The 17671-nt window shown below is 43.5% G+C and overlaps 2 protein-coding genes across 11 annotated transcripts in view; one reads left to right on the top strand and one right to left on the bottom strand.

The window, feature by feature from the left end:
- Positions 1-17671, top strand: part of LOC111054622 (gastrula zinc finger protein XlCGF57.1) — a 721792-nt gene that overhangs the window by 515232 nt on the left and 188889 nt on the right. For 7 of the 10 annotated variants that reach the window (XR_005572894.1, XR_005572895.1, XM_039440924.1 and 4 more), the window contains exon 5: positions 7141-7288. The exons of 1 other annotated variant lie outside the window; for it this stretch is intronic. Coding sequence is in view for 7 of the 9 variants with exons in the window: in XM_039440924.1 (XP_039296858.1) it covers positions 7141-7288 (148 nt within the window). In the remaining 2 variants the exon portion in view is untranslated. Of the gene's footprint in view, positions 1-1136; positions 1275-3230; positions 3336-4945; positions 5058-7140; positions 7289-17671 lie in introns of those variants that run through there. 2 more of the 10 variants (XM_039440914.1, XM_039440915.1) reach the window with 1 other exon arrangement.
- The window catches only part of LOC111060042 (gastrula zinc finger protein XlCGF57.1-like), a 410286-nt gene that overhangs the window by 368798 nt on the left and 23817 nt on the right, over positions 1-17671 (bottom strand). The window lies entirely within an intron of this gene.

Genomic DNA, 17671 nt, shown 5'->3' with positions numbered 1-17671 from the left:
ATACACGTGTGTATATGTCTTTAAGCCAGTTCTTTGCCTCAGTTCTTTATATATATATATATATATATATTATATATATATATATATATATATATATATAAATAATGATGATGATGATGATATAAAAACTTGACTGGAATGAACATAGACATTAGCTTATATTTGTATGATCATGTTATGCCTGTTATTGTGTGATGTTAGGCCGGTATTAGGCGGTAATAGTTCTATGACATGAAAAAATAATTTCCTACAACTTATTTCCAAAGACCTTAAAGAGATAATCTTTAAGGTCTTTGCTTATTTCATATGATCTGAATATGACAGAAATATTACCGTCCAATAGCGTCCTCAAGTTACTTTGTTCTTTTTTTGACTACCTATCATACTTTTCCTTCTTGTTTTGAACTTGGAGATATTGTAGATACTAAGTGAATAAGTACCATAAGTTGGTATCAAAGAAACGTCAACATAAACTGGTTTTTCGAATTCTTTGTTCAAAATAACATAAAAATCCAATCTCTAAAATCATAATAATTTTGCAGTTACAGTATGGCTTTTTAACTTGTAGAGCACTTGTACGGCTAAGCAGTATCAACAATGTAACTAAGGCTTCAAGTAAAGCAATTCAAACAGTCAATTTTATGGATGCATAACAACTGTAATACATACATGTAAAATGCTCAATAAAAATTCAATGTAGTTATTGACGTGATAACGTCTTATAAATTGGTTTGCCGGGTGACACTTCAAGAAACTGTGTTACATTCCCACGTTATGCGCTCACAATGAGTGCGAGTGAGAGCGTTCGTTTCGGTTCACGGTCGTCTGGAAAGAGCACGAATAGGAGCAGTGGCGAGCAACCCCGGAAGGCATTCACCTGGAGAGAGAGTGAAACGGAGCAGTCAACCTGCGCAGTCGCCGCAAGCAATCTCCTGCGACTGCGCCTGCTTTTATTAAATATAACTGATTTGCGCCTTGTATTTTATGCAAGTTCCCATTATAACAATAGGGCCATTCAAATTTCCCGCCGCTTCTTGCCACTCTCTGTCATGGCTGTTATGTTCAATTCGTAACAGGAATAGTGGCCACTCAGCGTGACTCAGCCGCTCTATAGTTTACTATAATAGCTCGTTGGGTAAATATCAAGAAATTTTTCAAATCATGTCTTGGCTCGTTGGCCCTTGGCTGGTGCTGTCATGTAATTATTATAGTTTGGTAGTTTATTGAACAGCTCATTATTAATTCGAATAAAAAATACTAGAATGGAGTCAGAAGTAAGTAGCCTACTTGAAAATTGTATACGGTAATTATTAAATTTCAATAGACTAAAATAACCTAAAACTCAGTTTAACTTATTTCAAAAATACATTACATTATTATTTATGATTATGGCCATTTATATCCTCTCTAATGCTAAATTAGAGCAATTGCAATATAATACATATTCAAGTGATAGTCAATAGAGCAAGTAAAATGTTCGATAGATCTATAAAAACATGTTCATGTTTCACACAATTCATTCAATAATTGACCAGCCTTATACTAGATAATTTCGTCAGTAAACACATAATACACAAAGTTCAACAAGATTTATTTATTGATTTATACAATAAGTACATTACTGTATGAGAGTAGATGGCTCTGGAAAATGTAATGATCAAAACAATGGAAACTGGTCATCTCGCCATCACCAAATACCACACTTATAATGATGTACCTAACTCAAGATTAGGTGTATACTCTATAGGCCTATAGGTAAAACAAATCTAGACTTTGTCAAAATATCTTAGTAGCTGTTTATAAGCTGAGCAAAAATTTCAATCTTAACATCTAAACCCATCTACTGAATAGTTTAGGCCTATATATAAATCAGACAACTCTGTATTGACAGTCTTGACAAATTGAATACATTGAACAGTCAAGTGAGCATGCATGAAAACATAACAATTCTGCAGAACACTGATATTTTGTCCAAGTCTAGTCTTGTTTTATTCAGTGTAGAAGTGTCTCAAAACTTATTCTCTATAATTGAAGCAGTAGGTTTTTTATATCATTTTATTTATTATCTCAGTAACTTGAGCTTCAAAATTTTTTGTATTTCTAGTAATTACATTCAACAATCTTCAATATTGTGATAGTCACAGTTTGTGTTCACTGTTCGCCAGTGGCGGCTGGTGTAAATATAGTTTGGAGGTTGCAGATACCAATCCCAAATTTGATAGTAAATAAGAATGCAATAAATAGGGATTTTAAAATTGTCATTACATAAAACTTGAATTATATCATTTTTCAAGTCACTGTAAGACATAACAATAAGTGAAATGAATAAGTTACAAGATTCAAACAATACAATAGAAATAGAAAGCCCAAAACTGTTTTAAATAAGATCAGTCTAAATGTTATTAGCCTGGAAATGCAATAGCACAATTTTTTTTTCAACTTACACTCATGCAAACCCTTACAGCTTGTGTGGCATTCTCAAGATTTGTAGGTCTTACAAACTTCTCAAGTTCAATTCCATTTTCAATTGCTATGAACTAAATATCCAACCATCCAATAAATTTTCAATAGAATAAATATAGCTTTTGTTTATTAGATGATCACTAACATATCCTCGTTTATTACACATACGTCTATCAACCTACTCCATCACTTACAATCCTCAAATCAAAACAAAAAACTTCAACATGGTCTGTCATATTTAGTGTGATACTATTGACTATCGATACAAAGACAGTCTTCATAGATCGATATTTTTGGTATTGTATTGTTAGTTTCTATACAATGACTGGTTATAGGATCGCTGCAACCATGCGATCCTCAAAAAGCCTTCCGTTGTCATAGCAACCAACTGGTTTGCCAGCACTTAAGGCTTCCAATGCTATTCTCCCATATAAGCGACACATCATAGGGGGTTGCAAATGCTATGCGTTCCTTCTTCAGACCAAACAAATTCAAAATGTTTGACTATCTGTTCTGGCTTTCTGCTGTATGAATTTTGTTGGAATTGATAAAATAATTTTCAATAATATGACCATCAAATTGAGGTATTAATTAGACGTTTTAAAAAAAGGAAAGTCTTTTTCTGTTGCCTGATTTGTTGGGGGCTGTGCAACCTTGCAACCTTAAGAGGAGCCGCCACTGCTGTTCGCGGTGTTCTCTGATTGGAGGTTACTGATAAATATATAATCATTTTTTCACTTTTTTAGTAGACTTTTAATGGATTTCAGATCAAGGAAGAAATTGAAGCAATCCTGAATGCTCCAATGCATATTGACAGAAGTGACCATGAATTATCCTTGAAGGCTGAATTAGACTATGAGGATAAGTCAAACGTAAGTCAATTGAACAATATTGTGTCAAATTCCTCATAATCATGTGATACTGACTATCTCGTTTTTATTTCACCTTTATATCGAGAAAATCCACAATATCTCTGTTTATAGTATGAATTTCAATTCAAATACACTTGTTCATCATAATTATGGTACATAGTTACCAAGTTGCACAGAGAAAAAATGTCATGAAAGATATCCTATAGGGATTTTAAGTTCTAAATTCCAAAGATGATATTTTGTTTGTCCAAGCCTATGATTGTTGATAATTATTGTTGAGGCTGGTTAAGAGTGTATGAATTGTACAGTAAGAGAAACTGAAAGCAACACATGGCTAAGATAGTTTCACGAAAAAGAGCTACCAGTATGTGGTCTATTAGCTTGAGTAAACAGTGAAATTTTGAACAAAAAAAAACCAATACCATGGTACATTTTCTTGAGCTATCCTTTCTCTATGGTTGCCCCAAGCAAATGTTATCATTCTCCAGGATCTGAATAAAAGTAGATTAATCTGATCTGAAGTGGCCATAGTCAAGTCGATTAGATGTTAGCTCTATAATTCAGAGACCTGGGTTCGAATACTGGTCTGGGCAAGATATTTTTCTCATCCACGCCATTGTTGTAGATGGACATATTAACACGTTGATCTCAGCTGCCTGGAAACAATTTTTAGTTCATGCCAGATCCCTTAAAATTCATTAATTATTTTATGGTCAATAGATTAATGTCACTACTAAAATTGATATCCATTTATAGTCCAGGCAATGAATTCTCAAAAAAGGGTGTAGAGGGAAATGTTTGGAAGACAATTTTTGACCCCGCAGTTCTGTTTAGGGAAGTAAGGTGGTAAACATATCAAAAGTATCCACCCCTACCCCCTGTGCTAAGGGGGTGGGGGTGGTTTAAAGGTACATTTTTTTTTGAAATCTCCATTATTGCAACAATAGACCAATTGACAAAGGAATTTGTAGGGAATGATTTAAACAAAATTTTCGCCTTTGCAGCTTTGTTGAGACTAGTTGGAAGGAGAACATATCAAGAGTCCTCATTTCTAACTCATGTGATAAGGGGATTAGGGTGGTTTAAAAGTTTCATTTTTCAGTTTTATGCTTCCACGCTCATATCTTGAGAACAATGCGTTCAACCGAGATAATAAACAATTCAAAAATTAAGCTTGATAGATTCTCTACACTATTTGTTCAGTGGAGTTTTGTGATATTCCCAACAGTTCCCGAGGTATTCGCTCTTGAAGGTGTGTGATTGTTCAAATAACAGGTTTTTGATGTTTAGCTCTTTCAGGGCTTATAACTCTTCAACAATGCATCATAAAAATATTTACTCATCGTAGGTTTGTAGAGCATCAAATTCTCTTTGAAATAATGTATTATTTTACTTTTCCAAGTTTTCCTTTCATTGTTATAGAATCTTCAATGCAGGGAGTGAAATTTTTATTGCTGCAACAAGTGTCAACTCAGCGGTTCCACACCTTCAACTTTTCCCTCTGTAACCTTTCCTTGACTGGACTAGTAGCAATCTACTATGCGAGTTTTCAATTCTTGAAGCCACTTTGAAATGCTCTGGGTAACTGGAAACATTCTAATTCATCGCAGATGTCCACATGTGACAAGAGAACAGATAGCCAATCACCAGTCTCAGAGCACAATTCATTGAGTGGAAAATCAGAATCCAGGTTGACTAAGGCCATTGAAAGAGAAGTGTGTGGTAAGTATAGTGATAACATTGTTGATGTGTAGTACATAATTCATAATTCAACTTGTATTTGCATTTTTCATTATTCTCATTAGCTGTGTGTTTCAAGTAGCCTTCAACTGCACCAATCACAGGGCCTGTCTCATGAACATTTAGAAATCTCCTGAAATGAGAGCAGCTGACAGTGGGGTGTGCAAACACTGTTGTGACATTCACCCTATGAAATCAGTGGAAATGATATGATTGTATTGTTGCCACTTATTCATTTCCAATGTTTTCCATAGTAGATAGCTGTGATGCAAATTATCTAACCAGGTTCACTAACAGAACTAATATTTATATTTGTTTCATTGCTAATTATGATCAATCCTGAATTTAATAGGTTTGATATGCCATGGAATATTATTTTTTATTATTAAATATATATTCATGATTGGCAATGTGTATAGATTTTCACCTCAACAATATATATGTAATTTTTAGTTTTTGGATTTTACTTTGTACACCTTCCTCCCCATTGTAATCCCTCCCATCCTTCTTTTTCTCCTCATCCTCTTCCACCTCATATTCTTCCACTGCTTTCTCTTCTCTCTTCTTCTCATCCACATCTTACTCCTCTCCCATCTCCTCATCTTCCCACTGGTCCTTCAACTCTTCCTCCTCATTCTCTTGTACCTCCTCTTCCTTTCTCACCTTATCCTCTTCACCCGCTACATCATCCTCCTCCACCTCCTCCTTCTACTCCTCCTCCTCTTCTGTCTCTCCTTGACCTTTTACATTCTTCTTATGTTTTCTTTCCGGCCTTTTCTCTTGAATAACGTAAATATCCCTTTCTACTGAATTTACTTAAATTCAATTTACTAAATACCCTTAAGTTTGTGTTGGCTCTGTTCACAACACTGTAGTGGATCTCATGTGCTTGTTTGTATTTCAGGTGGTAGAACAGCCAAAGTAGTATTAGTAAGGTTGGAGGATTTATTTGAAGGCCACAATCAACAGAATTTATGTCCATACCAGGTGAGAGGAGTGTGACTGTTTAAAAGTTTTTGAAAGTCATTTCCATTTGCTTATAAACTGTATTCAATATTATTTCAAATTTCTTGTTGTCAAGTAAAATCTTGTTAACTGTTGTGTACCATACATATTTTCATTGTAGGATACCAACAACACTTTTGACTATTGTGTCTTTTGATTATGTTGTTTTCCATTCTATAGAGTATCTGTTACCAGTTTTTGAATGATCTGTTCCAGTTATTTCAACTCGAGTCTTTCATGTCTCAATAAGTCATAGTAGAAACATGTTATCCACAGATTATATATGTTCATATTCCATCTATTTACGTGCAGGTGCTACCCGTGCTCTGCAATGGTCTGTTAAAAGCTTAAATCGATTGAATTTAGTTTTATATTTTCTTGCTGTTGGAAATATAACCACTTGTAATATTTTACTATATAAAGACTTTTTGGTTGAGTATTTTATCATATGTAGGCACTGTATTACAAATTATATAATTCGTTTTATCTTAAAGACTGTTATCAATTGACCAATAAAAATGAAAGAAAGGCCCACAATCATCCTTAACAAATCAAGAATCTTTATGCAAAATTCCAGTTAACCAGTTTAGTGGCATCTTAATTTCTGTTTTATAAATTATTCAAAACTGGGTAACAGTATTGTAAAATCACCCTATTTTTCCAACTCTTCCACAATTAAGTCTGCTGCAGTAAGGTCCACGTTATAATGGTAGTAATTGATTAACATTTATGTTGCTATCCTTGTCTATTTGACAAAGCAGATAGTGCTATCCTTTTCCAGCTCCACAACTTCGCCAGAACGTATTTTACAATATAGAAATATAATTATTTAACAAAACAATATTGCAATATATACTGTTGGTAAATGTTACTTCTTATTCCTACACTTTTCATTTCACATCATAAAAAAGCTATTCACCCTAAATCTGTTACAATCACCCTTCTACAATACAGTTTGCTAGTCATCTGAAATTAATGATCTCATAAACCACTGTGAATAATGTAGTCTATGATAATAATACAAGTCCTGGCATTGATTGTGAATGTGTATGTGTTGCAGATGGCGACAGTTACTGTTAAAAAGGAGGAGGAGGAGGAGGAGGAGGATGATAGCAGCCAGCAACCAGCTGCAGTGGAAGATGATTGCAGCCAACAACATTATCTAATCCCTGGCTACAACATGATCTTCATCAAAGAGGAGGCATATGGTGAGATGCATTCTATTACTAACCGATTCCTGATTGACCAGGGTCTACACTCCTTGCTTGGGTGATTAGATTGTGGCCAGCTTTCTCACATGAAGTGGTTTGATGTTTGGGAGTGGAACTCCTGTGTAAATTCTACCCCTAAATGGGCTGTCTGCCACATGTCAACCATGCACATGTACAGAACAAATGTGTAGTGTGTTCAGATTATCCCATAAAATCGCATAAATCAATCTAAAGTTGTTTATGTTTTTGAAGGGACGGATTCAAAGATACAAAGGTTAAAAGAACCTCACACGTCAACTGAAGCTTATTGTGTGTCCCAAAGTATGCTGGTTGGGCAAACCAACTCATGTGTCCTTTACTTGGTCCAGGAGTTTTTTCCCTATACCAACATTCCATTCTTCACCTGGTTGGTTGCAATCTAAAGATGATTGCCTACAACTTTTTAAAAATTTGAACTTCTTTAATCTCATTAATTTCCTCTGATTAATTCAACTTTTATTACCACTGTCTCTATGTAACAACATGACAATTCAATATCATATTACAAAAAATATTCTCTTGACAAAAAAGATATATTTAGATCATTATTGATAAAGGTATCATTGATAATTATTACTGAGAATTAAGAATTAATAATATTGTATCAGATATGCTGGAAGGACTTGAAACACAGCTATCTACAATAGGAGGTGATAAAAGAAAACTCACTCCCTAACATACATGTAACTTAATAATTATGTTATTATTAATCATTACAGACGATCAAGAGGCTGAAGGAAGTGCAGTGAAGAGTGAACCAGAAATATGGCCTTCAAACTGCAGCACATCTGGCCGAGACTATGCAACAGAAGTGGGTGGACTGAATGAACATTCAATCTCTCCAGTGGAAAAGTGCACTGAGTCATCTGTGGCTGGTGAACAGACCAAGCTCTACAGCTGTGCTCACTGTAGCTATAAAACACCAAGGTTTAGTCATTTGAAGGTACACATTAGAAAACACACTGGAGAAAAACCATTCAATTGCAAGTTTTGTGACTACAAAAGTTCTGAGCTAGGTAGTTTAAAAAAACATATCAGAACTCATACAGGAGAAAAACCTTTCAGCTGCGAGTTTTGTGACTTCAAAAGTGCTAGGTCAGGTGATTTGAAGAAGCATATCAGAACACATACTGGAGAAAAACATTTCAGCTGCGAGTTTTGTGACTTCAAAAGTGCTAGGTCAGATGCTTTGAAGAAGCATACCAGAACACATACTGGAGAAAAACCTTTCAGCTGCAAGTTTTGTGAATTTAAATGTTCTGATTCAAGTAGTTTAAAAAGACATATCAGAACTCATACAGGAGAAAAACATTTCAGCTGCGAGATTTGTGACTTCAAAAGTGCTCAGCTAGGTAGTTTGAAAGCACATATCAGAACACATACTGGAGAAAAACCTTTCAGCTGCAAGTTTTGTGAATATAAATGTGCTGATTCAAGTAATTTGAAAAATCATATTAGAACTCATACAGGAGAAAAACCTTTCAGCTGCTAGCTTTGTGACCATAAAAGTGCTGTCTTAGGTGATTTGAAAAAACATACCAGAACACATGCAGGAGAAACAACTCCTAGCTAAGCATTTTTAGGGCCGGTTTCACAAGCTCAGGATTTAGATGAGTTCTAGACTTTAATCAGCTGGAGTCAGAAAATTGGCTTTCCAAAATGGGGCGTAGTCATTGTTTCTATGATAGTTTTTTTTCCTCATTTCTATAATTTAGAAACGTTTTTCCTTGTCGAAATGATACATTCCTAAATATTTCAAAATATCTGAAACTTTACACTATTTTTTTCATTTTGTGTTCAATTTTATTTTTTATTTTTTTGTAATTTAAACATGGACTATGACTACACTTCGTTTCAGAAAGCCAATTTTCTGACTCCAGCAGTTTAAAGTCTAGAACGTAGCTAAATCCCAAGTTCGGAAACTGGCCCTTACAATGGCTAGTCTCGTATAGAATAGTTATGTCCATAAGTCACATACTTTTCAAGATATATGCGAAAACCTAAAAAAAATTTACCTTTGACATTTTAACCATTCCCACCCCCCTTAGAACAGGGGCTAGGAGTGGAGACTCTTGATATATGTTGATATCGTGGAAGGTGGGGCTTGTTCATCAATTGGGCTAGTCAGTCGGGTTGAGCGAGGGGTTTGTTACCACTGTCTGAAAAAATGGCTTTTGGTGGCCCTGAAAAAGGCCAAGTTTGTTGCTGGTGGCCCTGAAAAGGGACCAAGATTGTTGCTGGTGGCCCTAAAAGGGACCAAGGCAGGCTAGATGTTTAGTAGTCATCTACTGGCGTGATACCACGCCGCGCGAGGGTCCCGGGCAGGTCCGTCTGGTGCGAGAGCAGGCCGGCAGGGGCTCAAGTCAATGGTTCGCAGTCTCCACTCTGGTGTACCCGGGCTACGGAGAGGGCTGACCGGGTGATCTACTAGCCAGAGGTCGTGCCGAATCTCCGCCGGGAGGACCTCCTCGACCACTTCCTCGTTTAGAAGGGGCCTTCGGTCAAACCCCGGGCCGGCAGGGTCGTAGGCTTCTGCTGCACACACTCCGATGTCGGTTCGGCACCCAACCCGCGCATCCAGAACCGCGCGCCAGCTGTTAGGCTGGGGCGCAGCTGGCGCGGCGGTGTACAGCCTCAGCCTCTCCTCCACCTGGCGAAGCCGACGTAGGGCCCTCCTCTTCTGGATTCGGCGGCCGGCTCGGTTCCTCCTAGGCATCGGCTGGGTAGTAGACAAGGAAGACACCTCAGGTTGCGGTTAGTCTCGCCGTGGTTCCCTCATTGGCCTGCTCGCTGCTCTGCTCCTGGTCTCGGTAGTGGTCTCGGCTGGTAGTGGTCTCGGCTGGTGGTCTCTTCTGGCTCTTCAGTGGAAGGCTGCTAGTGAGCAAGTGCTATCGAGGGTAGCTGAGTAGCCCCCTTTTATTCACAGTCCCCGAGTTCACCTGTGCTGCTATTGGCTGGCGGTGCTCGGCCAATAGAAACGCAGGAACAGGTGGTGGCGACTGAGGCGCACCCTGGTGGTGGGTGGGTCAACCACTCATTTGGTTGATGCGTGGCGTGGGGAGCAGAGCAGAGCGGCAGGCTGAAAGGTAGCGAACGCGAGGGAGGTATCAATTCCCCCCCCCCCCCCCGTTTGAGGTAGCCACGGCGAGAATTTATTGATTGCAAAAAACAAGATACAATGTTTACAAAATATACAAAAGTGCCATTGGGCGATAATTTTACAGAAGTGAGACCAGAAGGGTCTCCCCCAACAGGTGGGTTGTGGTCAATAATTACAGAAATAAGACTAGAAGGGTCTCCCCCAACAGGTGGGTTGTTATTCCAAGCGATGTTGCTGGTCGGTGGTTGGAGCCGGGCGTAGTTGAGTCTTGTACACCTTGATGGTCTCGTTGTCACGGGTGATCCAGTAGACAGCTCCTTGGTTGTGGGCGACCGTATAAGGTCCCTTCCATCTGGGTGCTAGGCCCGCATGGAATTTCTGAGCCTTGTTTGAGAGTTGATGATTCCGTGTGAGCACCTGGTTGCCGATCTGGTAACGAGGCTGTGTCTCGGCTATCGGGTCTCCCTTCCTATTGAGATAATTTTCTTGGTTCAACATGGCTTCGTGTTGGATTGCAGTTAGCGTGTGTAGACGCTGGTTAATATGGTCTTTGTGCGGTTCGAGTTGATTTTCGGGCCAGTGGCTCCATTCCCCTGGCCGTGGAAGGGTTTGGCCAAACAGGATTTGACTGGGGCTGTATCTTGTTGCCGTGTTCTGTCGATTTCGCAGGGTGAATAGCACGGATGGTAGTTGGTTCTCCCATTCTTGGTGTTGTTCTTGTAGGCAGATCCGTAGTCCCTTCTTGAGTTCCTGGTTCCTTCTCTTGGTAGGGTTGGCTCGGGGGTGATAAATTGGCGTGGTGTAGTGTAAGACTCCCCATTTGAGGCAGAGTTCGTTCCATAGTTTCCCCGTAAACTGAGTGCCATTGTCGGAGAGTAGGATTTTTGGGTATCCCCATCTGGGAAACAGGTGCGTATCCATCGTGCGGCCAATCGTGTTGTTGTCGCCGTGAGGCAGCGGGTAGGCTTCTATTCACCTGGAGAAAGAATCAGTGATGACCAATATGAATCGATTTCTTCGCTTGGAGAGTGGGTAGGGGCCCATCAGATCGAGACATATGGTTTCCCATGGTCTAGTAGACCGTCGCGGTCGTTGCGTAGGTTCGTGATTCCGGTTGTACGCTTTTGAGCAGCTACACAGCAGGCAATTTTGCACGTACGCGGTTATCTGCGCCTTCATACGGGGCCAAGTGTAGTATGTAGCGATGTTTTGGTAGGTTTCGGCGTAGCCTGGATGTCCCATTAGATCATCATCATGATAGCAGAACAGTAGCCGGGTGCGAAAGTTGGGCGGTATGACCATTCGCCAACCGTCGCGTGTCTTCTTCTCCCAGAGTCGGTTGTGTAGGCGGTAACTGGTGAGGAATACTTGATCAGTTCCCGGTTGATCCTCCAACGGTCGGGGTTCGATCTCCACCCATCGTTGCACCTGCGCGTTGATCTGGTCGTCTGTGGCCTGTGCCTTCCGAATCTCTTCTAACAGTTCAGTTTCAGTTGCGATGCTTGCTAGCGTAGCAGGTTCACTGGTGACTGGCAGGATGTCGGGAGGCATGGTTCGTTCTAGTTGTTGACTGGTCTCCTCAACTTTTTCGTTGTCGGGTTGCTGTGACAGTGCATTGGCGAACTGATTCTCTTTACCCGGGCAGTGTTCTAGGGTGAAGTCAAATTCTTGTAGGAGCAGGGCCCATCGAGTGAGTTTGGCGCGGCTGTCCTTTGCAGTTTGTAACCAGGTAATCACCTTATTGTCGGTAAGGAGTATGAATGGCCTGCCTTCCAGGTAAGGGCGATATCGCTTTATTGCCCAGACAACCGCAAGGCACTCTTGTTCGTTACTGTGATACTGTTGTTCCATGTGGTTCAGCTTGGCACTGGCGTATGCGATCACCTTACGGTCATTGTTGATTTCTTGGTATAGGACAGCCCCTATACCAACCTTGCTGGCGTCTGTCTGTAGGATGAAGGTCTTGGAGAAATCTGGTCGACAGAGTGGTTGGATGTTGGCGGTCAATGCTTGTAGGCGGTGGAAAGCTGTCTCTTCTGTTGGTGACCATTTCCATTGCGTCTTTGTGCTAAGTAGCTCAGACAGAGGCGCACAAACGTCAGCGGCGTTGGGTAAAAATTCTCGTAGCCAGCCGACTACTCCGAGAAATTCTCGCAGTTTCTTTCTGGTGGTGGGTGGTTGGGCAGAAGTCACAGCTAGGATAGCCTGCGGTTTTGCTTGGTTGCCCTCGGAGGTGATTATGTGACCGAGGTATTCAAGTTGCTTGCGGCCGATCTGGCATTTTGCTGCTGAGACAGAGAGATTGTATAGATTTAACCATTCAAACACTTTGGCTAAGTGGAGTAAGTGTTCTTCCCAGGTATCCGAGTACACAATGATGTCGTCGAGATAAGCGTAGCAGAACTTGTCGACGTAACCACTCAGTACCTTGTTCATCATGGATTGGAAGCAGCTGGGTGCATTTCGTAGGCCGAAAGGCATGACCTTAAATTGTAGCTTTTCGCCGTAGGGAGTGGTGAAGGCTGTGTAAGGTCGAGACTGGGGTGCGAGTGGTACCTGCCAGTATCCCATCCGTAGGTCGAGTGAGCTGAATATTTTTGAAGTTCCCAGGCTTCGAATGATGTCCTGTAGGGTCATCTGCGGTGCTGTGGCTGGAACGGTGATGGAATTCAGCCATCGGTAATCGATGCAGAACCGTGATGTGCCGTCCTTCTTGGGGACAACGACGATTGGAGAGTTGTAAGGCGAATCACTGGCTTCTACCAGGTTGCGTTCCTTGAGGGCGGCAACTTCGGACTCGATAATTTGCAGTTTCTCCCGTGAGTATCAGTAAGGCGCTGGCTGCGTATTTCTGAGCTGTTGAGTTGAATTGTCATGGTGGCGGCCGTGGTGATGGAGGGTGGCATCTGCTCCATGAACAATTTTGCGTGTTGTTGCAGTAATACTGTTAACCGTCAGTGCTGGTCGCTGGGCGTGTCTTCTAGTAACTTGTCAACCAGGTGAGTGTCCATCTCTACTGAGACTGGTGGTTGCGCTATCCAGAAGATCGTATCTCGCTGCGTCTTGCCGTAGATTAGCCTGTCTTGCTCAAAGTCAAGCACTGCCTTATTCTCCCAAAACCATGGTCGTCCCAAGATGATGTCTTCATGTAGGTCAGGTAGACCTAGGAAGGGAATATTTTGAATGTGCTGTTGGATCTGGAGTTCCAGATGTCATTGTATGGCCGTTTCGCAGCTAGTGGGACGGTTGGCCAGCAGTACAGGTAGCTTCAGCGGTTGGATCCGTGTACCGTGGTCGAGGTGGGCAGCTCTCACGAAGTTGTGCGTTGCGGCTGAATCGAGTAGAGCGTGTAGTTGTTTACCCGCAAGGATGACAGGGATCCAGGGTAGAGTCTGTCCGTCTATCTGGATCACGGCTAGGTTCGGTGCTTGGCTGGGCGGAGGGCTGGTGATGTGGTTGTTGACTACTGGGGCGGCAGTGTTGGTGACCTTGTCGGTGACTGCGGCCAGGGCAGTGTTGGTGACCTGGTGGCTGACTGCGGCTGGGGCAGTGTTGGTGACCGGCTGGTTGACAGCGGCTGGGTCAGTGTTGGTGACCTGGTGGCTGACTGCGGCTGGGGCAGTGTTGGTGACCTGGTGGCTGAATGCGGCTGGGTCAGCGTTGGTGACCTGGTCGTCGACTGCGGCGAGGGCAGTGTTGGTGACTCCGTCCATGACAGCGATCCCGGTAGGTGGCGGGTGTGTGTGGGTCACAGTTGCATGTTCCTCCCCAGGCTGGTGGTCGATGATGCGCTCATCGTCGGCTGGTGATGCTGTCCTCTCGCGGGCCAGTAGAGGTGCGGCTGCTGGGTGCTGTGGAGTGTCTCTGTCAGCCGGGAAGAGCAAGGGGTCTTCGGTGACATTGGAAGGAGACTTAGCGACGCTAGCAGGGTCTACGGTGGTGTGACGGGTAGGCGATTGATCCGTTGTGAGTGAGACGGTCATGAGTGACGGCTGGGTGGTTGACGCGCAAGGGTGTGCCGGACGCGGTTGCTGTTGTTAGACGGTGACCCGAGTGATGACTGGTACTGGGTCATTCTTGATAGCCCGTGGAGGTGCGGCTGCTAGGTACCGTGGAGAGTCTCCGTCAGCCGAGAAGAGCGAGGGTCTTCGGTGACGTTGGAAGGTGGCTTGGTGACGCTGGCAGGATCCACGGTGGCGTGACCAAGGGATGACTGGCTGGCCGGTTCGGTGATGGTTATCGCTTGTAGTTGGGGTGGTGACCTGCGAGGCTGGCGCTGCGGGTCTTGCACCTCATCGTTAGTGTAGTGGACTCCTACTTTCCGTGCTGGAGGGGTGGAGTCCGAGTCTCTCCAGTATCACCGTTTCCCTGCCGTTTCTTCGCGAGTTCTGGGCAGTCGCGATGAAAATGCTTGGCCGGGCAGTAATGACACTGAGGAAGCTAGTTGTAGTTGAACCTCGGCGGCGGCTCTCGATGGGGTGGCCCTGCGGGTGCCGTAGGTTGAGGTGGCTTATATTTTGGTCGACTGTTGAGGTCGGTTTCCAGGTCGTTGGCGATCATGATCAGCTCTTCATAGTTTGTGGGACGAGCAGCTCGAACTAGGGTGCGAAGCTCGGAACTCAGCTGACCGATGAGCAGGGCGATCACCTCGTCTTCAGCCAGGTTGGTTCCTAAGCACTGCTGTAGTTGGAGCTTCTGACAGATGAATCGCTCCACTGGCTGGTTCGGTTTGTGGGTGGTGCCATAAAATTCCGTGTGAGCGGCTGCGATTTTATGGGCTCCCGAGAAACGGGCCTGAAGTAGGTCAAGGAACTGTTCCCAGGTGGTGACGAATTCTCCATATTCTCTCCACCAGGCGGCGGCGTCGTCTTGTAGTTGCGCTTTTAGAAGCATGACCCAGGTATAGCTGGGAATGTGGTGACCCTGTAGCAGCTCGGTGCACTGTCGCATGTAGGTGATGGGGTCTTCATGGAGCTTGCCGCGGAAGAACGGTAGCAGGGTCGCTATGCTGGTCAGCTGGCTGAGGTTGCCGGTGTAGCTGACGGCTGGAGCCGGTAAGTTGGCCATGTTGCTGGTTGCGGTAGTGGCGTGACTAGAGGTTGACGGTGGAGCAGGCAGGTTGACGGTCAGCGCGCTGGGTTGCAGGGTGGTTGGTCGAGTGGGCTCCCTGGTGAAGGCGGGTGGCTGCGTTGCCCCGGTTTCGCTGGTGGAAGCGGGCGGCTGCATCGTGCTGCTGTCGGTTTGACCGGTGGTCTGTGCAGGCCAGCCGGCGAATGTAGACTCGGTGTGCTGGCTGGTTGACTGCATCGAATCTTCGGTGGTTGTATCTCCACTGTCTCCGGCTCCGGTTCTAGTCGCTACCATGTTCAGGTGTTATGGGCGCCACTGGGAAATTGCCTGTTCCCAGACAGGTATTCTGAATTGAAAGATTCAGAGACACATTTTGTTGAAAGAAAATAAGTTTGAATTTTTTGTGTGAAAAATTCAAGACATACATTTAGATGAAAAATTTAAGACATACATTTAGTTGAAAATTTAGGTTGACATTTTGTTTGAAAAAAAAGTTTTGACAGTGGTAACAGGTTACTGTATCTCCATACAGTGAGTGGCCCCACGTTGGCAGGCGCCAATAATTGATATCGTGGAAGGTGGGGCTCGTTCATCAATTGGGCTAGTCAGTCGGGTCGAGCGAGGGGTTTCTTACCACTGTCTGAAAAAATGGCTTTTGGTGGCCCTGAAAAAGGCCAGATTTGTTGCTGGTGGCCCTGAAAAGGGACCAAGATTGTTGCTGGTGGCCCTAAAAGGGACCAAGGCAGGCTAGATGTTTAGTAGTCGTCGACTGGCGTGATACCACGCCGCGCGAGGGTCCCGGGCAGGTCCGTCTGGTGCGAGAGCAGGCCGGCAGGGGCTCAAGTCAATGGTTCGCAGTCTCTACTCTGGTTTACCCGGGCTACGGAGAGGGCTGACCGGGTGATCTACTAGCCAGAGGTCGTGCCGAATCTCCGCCGGGAGGACCTCCTCGACCACTTCCTCGTTTAGAAGGGGCCTTCGGTCAAACCCCGGGCCGGCAGGGTCGTAGGCTTCCGCTGCACACACTCCGATGTCGGTTCGGCACCCAACCCGCGCATCCAGAACCACGCGCCAGCTGTTAGGCTGGGGCGCTAAGTCTTGGGACGAAGCTGGCGCGGCGGTGTACAGCCTCAGCCTCTCCTCCACCTGGCAAAGCCGACTTAGGGCCCTCCTCTTCTGGATTCGGCGGCCGGCTCGGTTCCTCCTAGGCATCGGCTGGGTAGTAGACAAGGAAGACACCTCAGGTTGCGGTTAGTCTCGCCGTGGTTCCCTCATTGGCCTGCTCGCTGCTCTGCTCCTGGTCTCGGTAGTAGTCTCGGCTGGTGGTCTCTTCTGGCTCTTCAGTGGAAGGCTGCTAGTGAGCAAGTGCTATCGAGGGTAGCTGAGTAGCCCCCTTTTATTCACAGTCCCCGAGTTCACCTGCGCTGCTATTGGCCGGCGGTGCTCGGCCAATAGAAACGCAGGAACGGGTGGCGGCGACTGAGGCGCACCCTGGTGGCGGGTGGGTCAACCACTCATTTGGTTGATGCGTGGCGTGGGGAGCAGAGCAGAGCGGCAGGCTGGAAGGTAGCGAATGCGAGGGAGGTATCAATGTCTATCAACTTATTACCCTAAACAGAGCTGTGGGGTCAAAGATAGTCTGCCAGACATTTCCACTGTACCCTATTTAGAGCATTTATTGCCTGTACTATAAATGTTTAGGGATGAAACAAAAAACAAACATTCAACAATCTCAAAATATTATATTATATTCACATTGTTCATCACACTGAATCTACAGAATGGGTGAAAAATCCGAGAACGGCTTAATATCTCATACACAAAGGTAATTTGATGGTGGGTGTGATTGGGGATCTTATTCAAATTGAAAAAACTACTTTACAATAATTTTAAATATCTGGATCCGCCATATTGAATGCAACTTCATTTTTTTAAATAGGAAGGTGGTCATGCAATACATGATTTCAATATGGAATTTCAAGAAAAAATGAATGCCAGAAACCCCATATCGTTATCTTAAACCGTTTCGGAAATATTCACATTATTAATCAATACTATTCAAAGCAGAAAAGAGAGAAAAAAGTCTGAGAACGGCTTAGTATCTCATGAAAAAAAGAAGCGATTCCAAGGTGGGTGTGAATCGAAAATACTACTCTACTAAGACTTTCTGG

The sequence above is a fragment of the Nilaparvata lugens genome, chromosome 14 (assembly GCF_014356525.2).
Source record: "Nilaparvata lugens isolate BPH chromosome 14, ASM1435652v1, whole genome shotgun sequence".
In the NCBI taxonomy this organism is placed as follows: Eukaryota; Metazoa; Arthropoda; class Insecta; order Hemiptera; family Delphacidae; genus Nilaparvata; species Nilaparvata lugens.
This window is presented reverse-complemented; position numbering and strand designations above follow the sequence as displayed.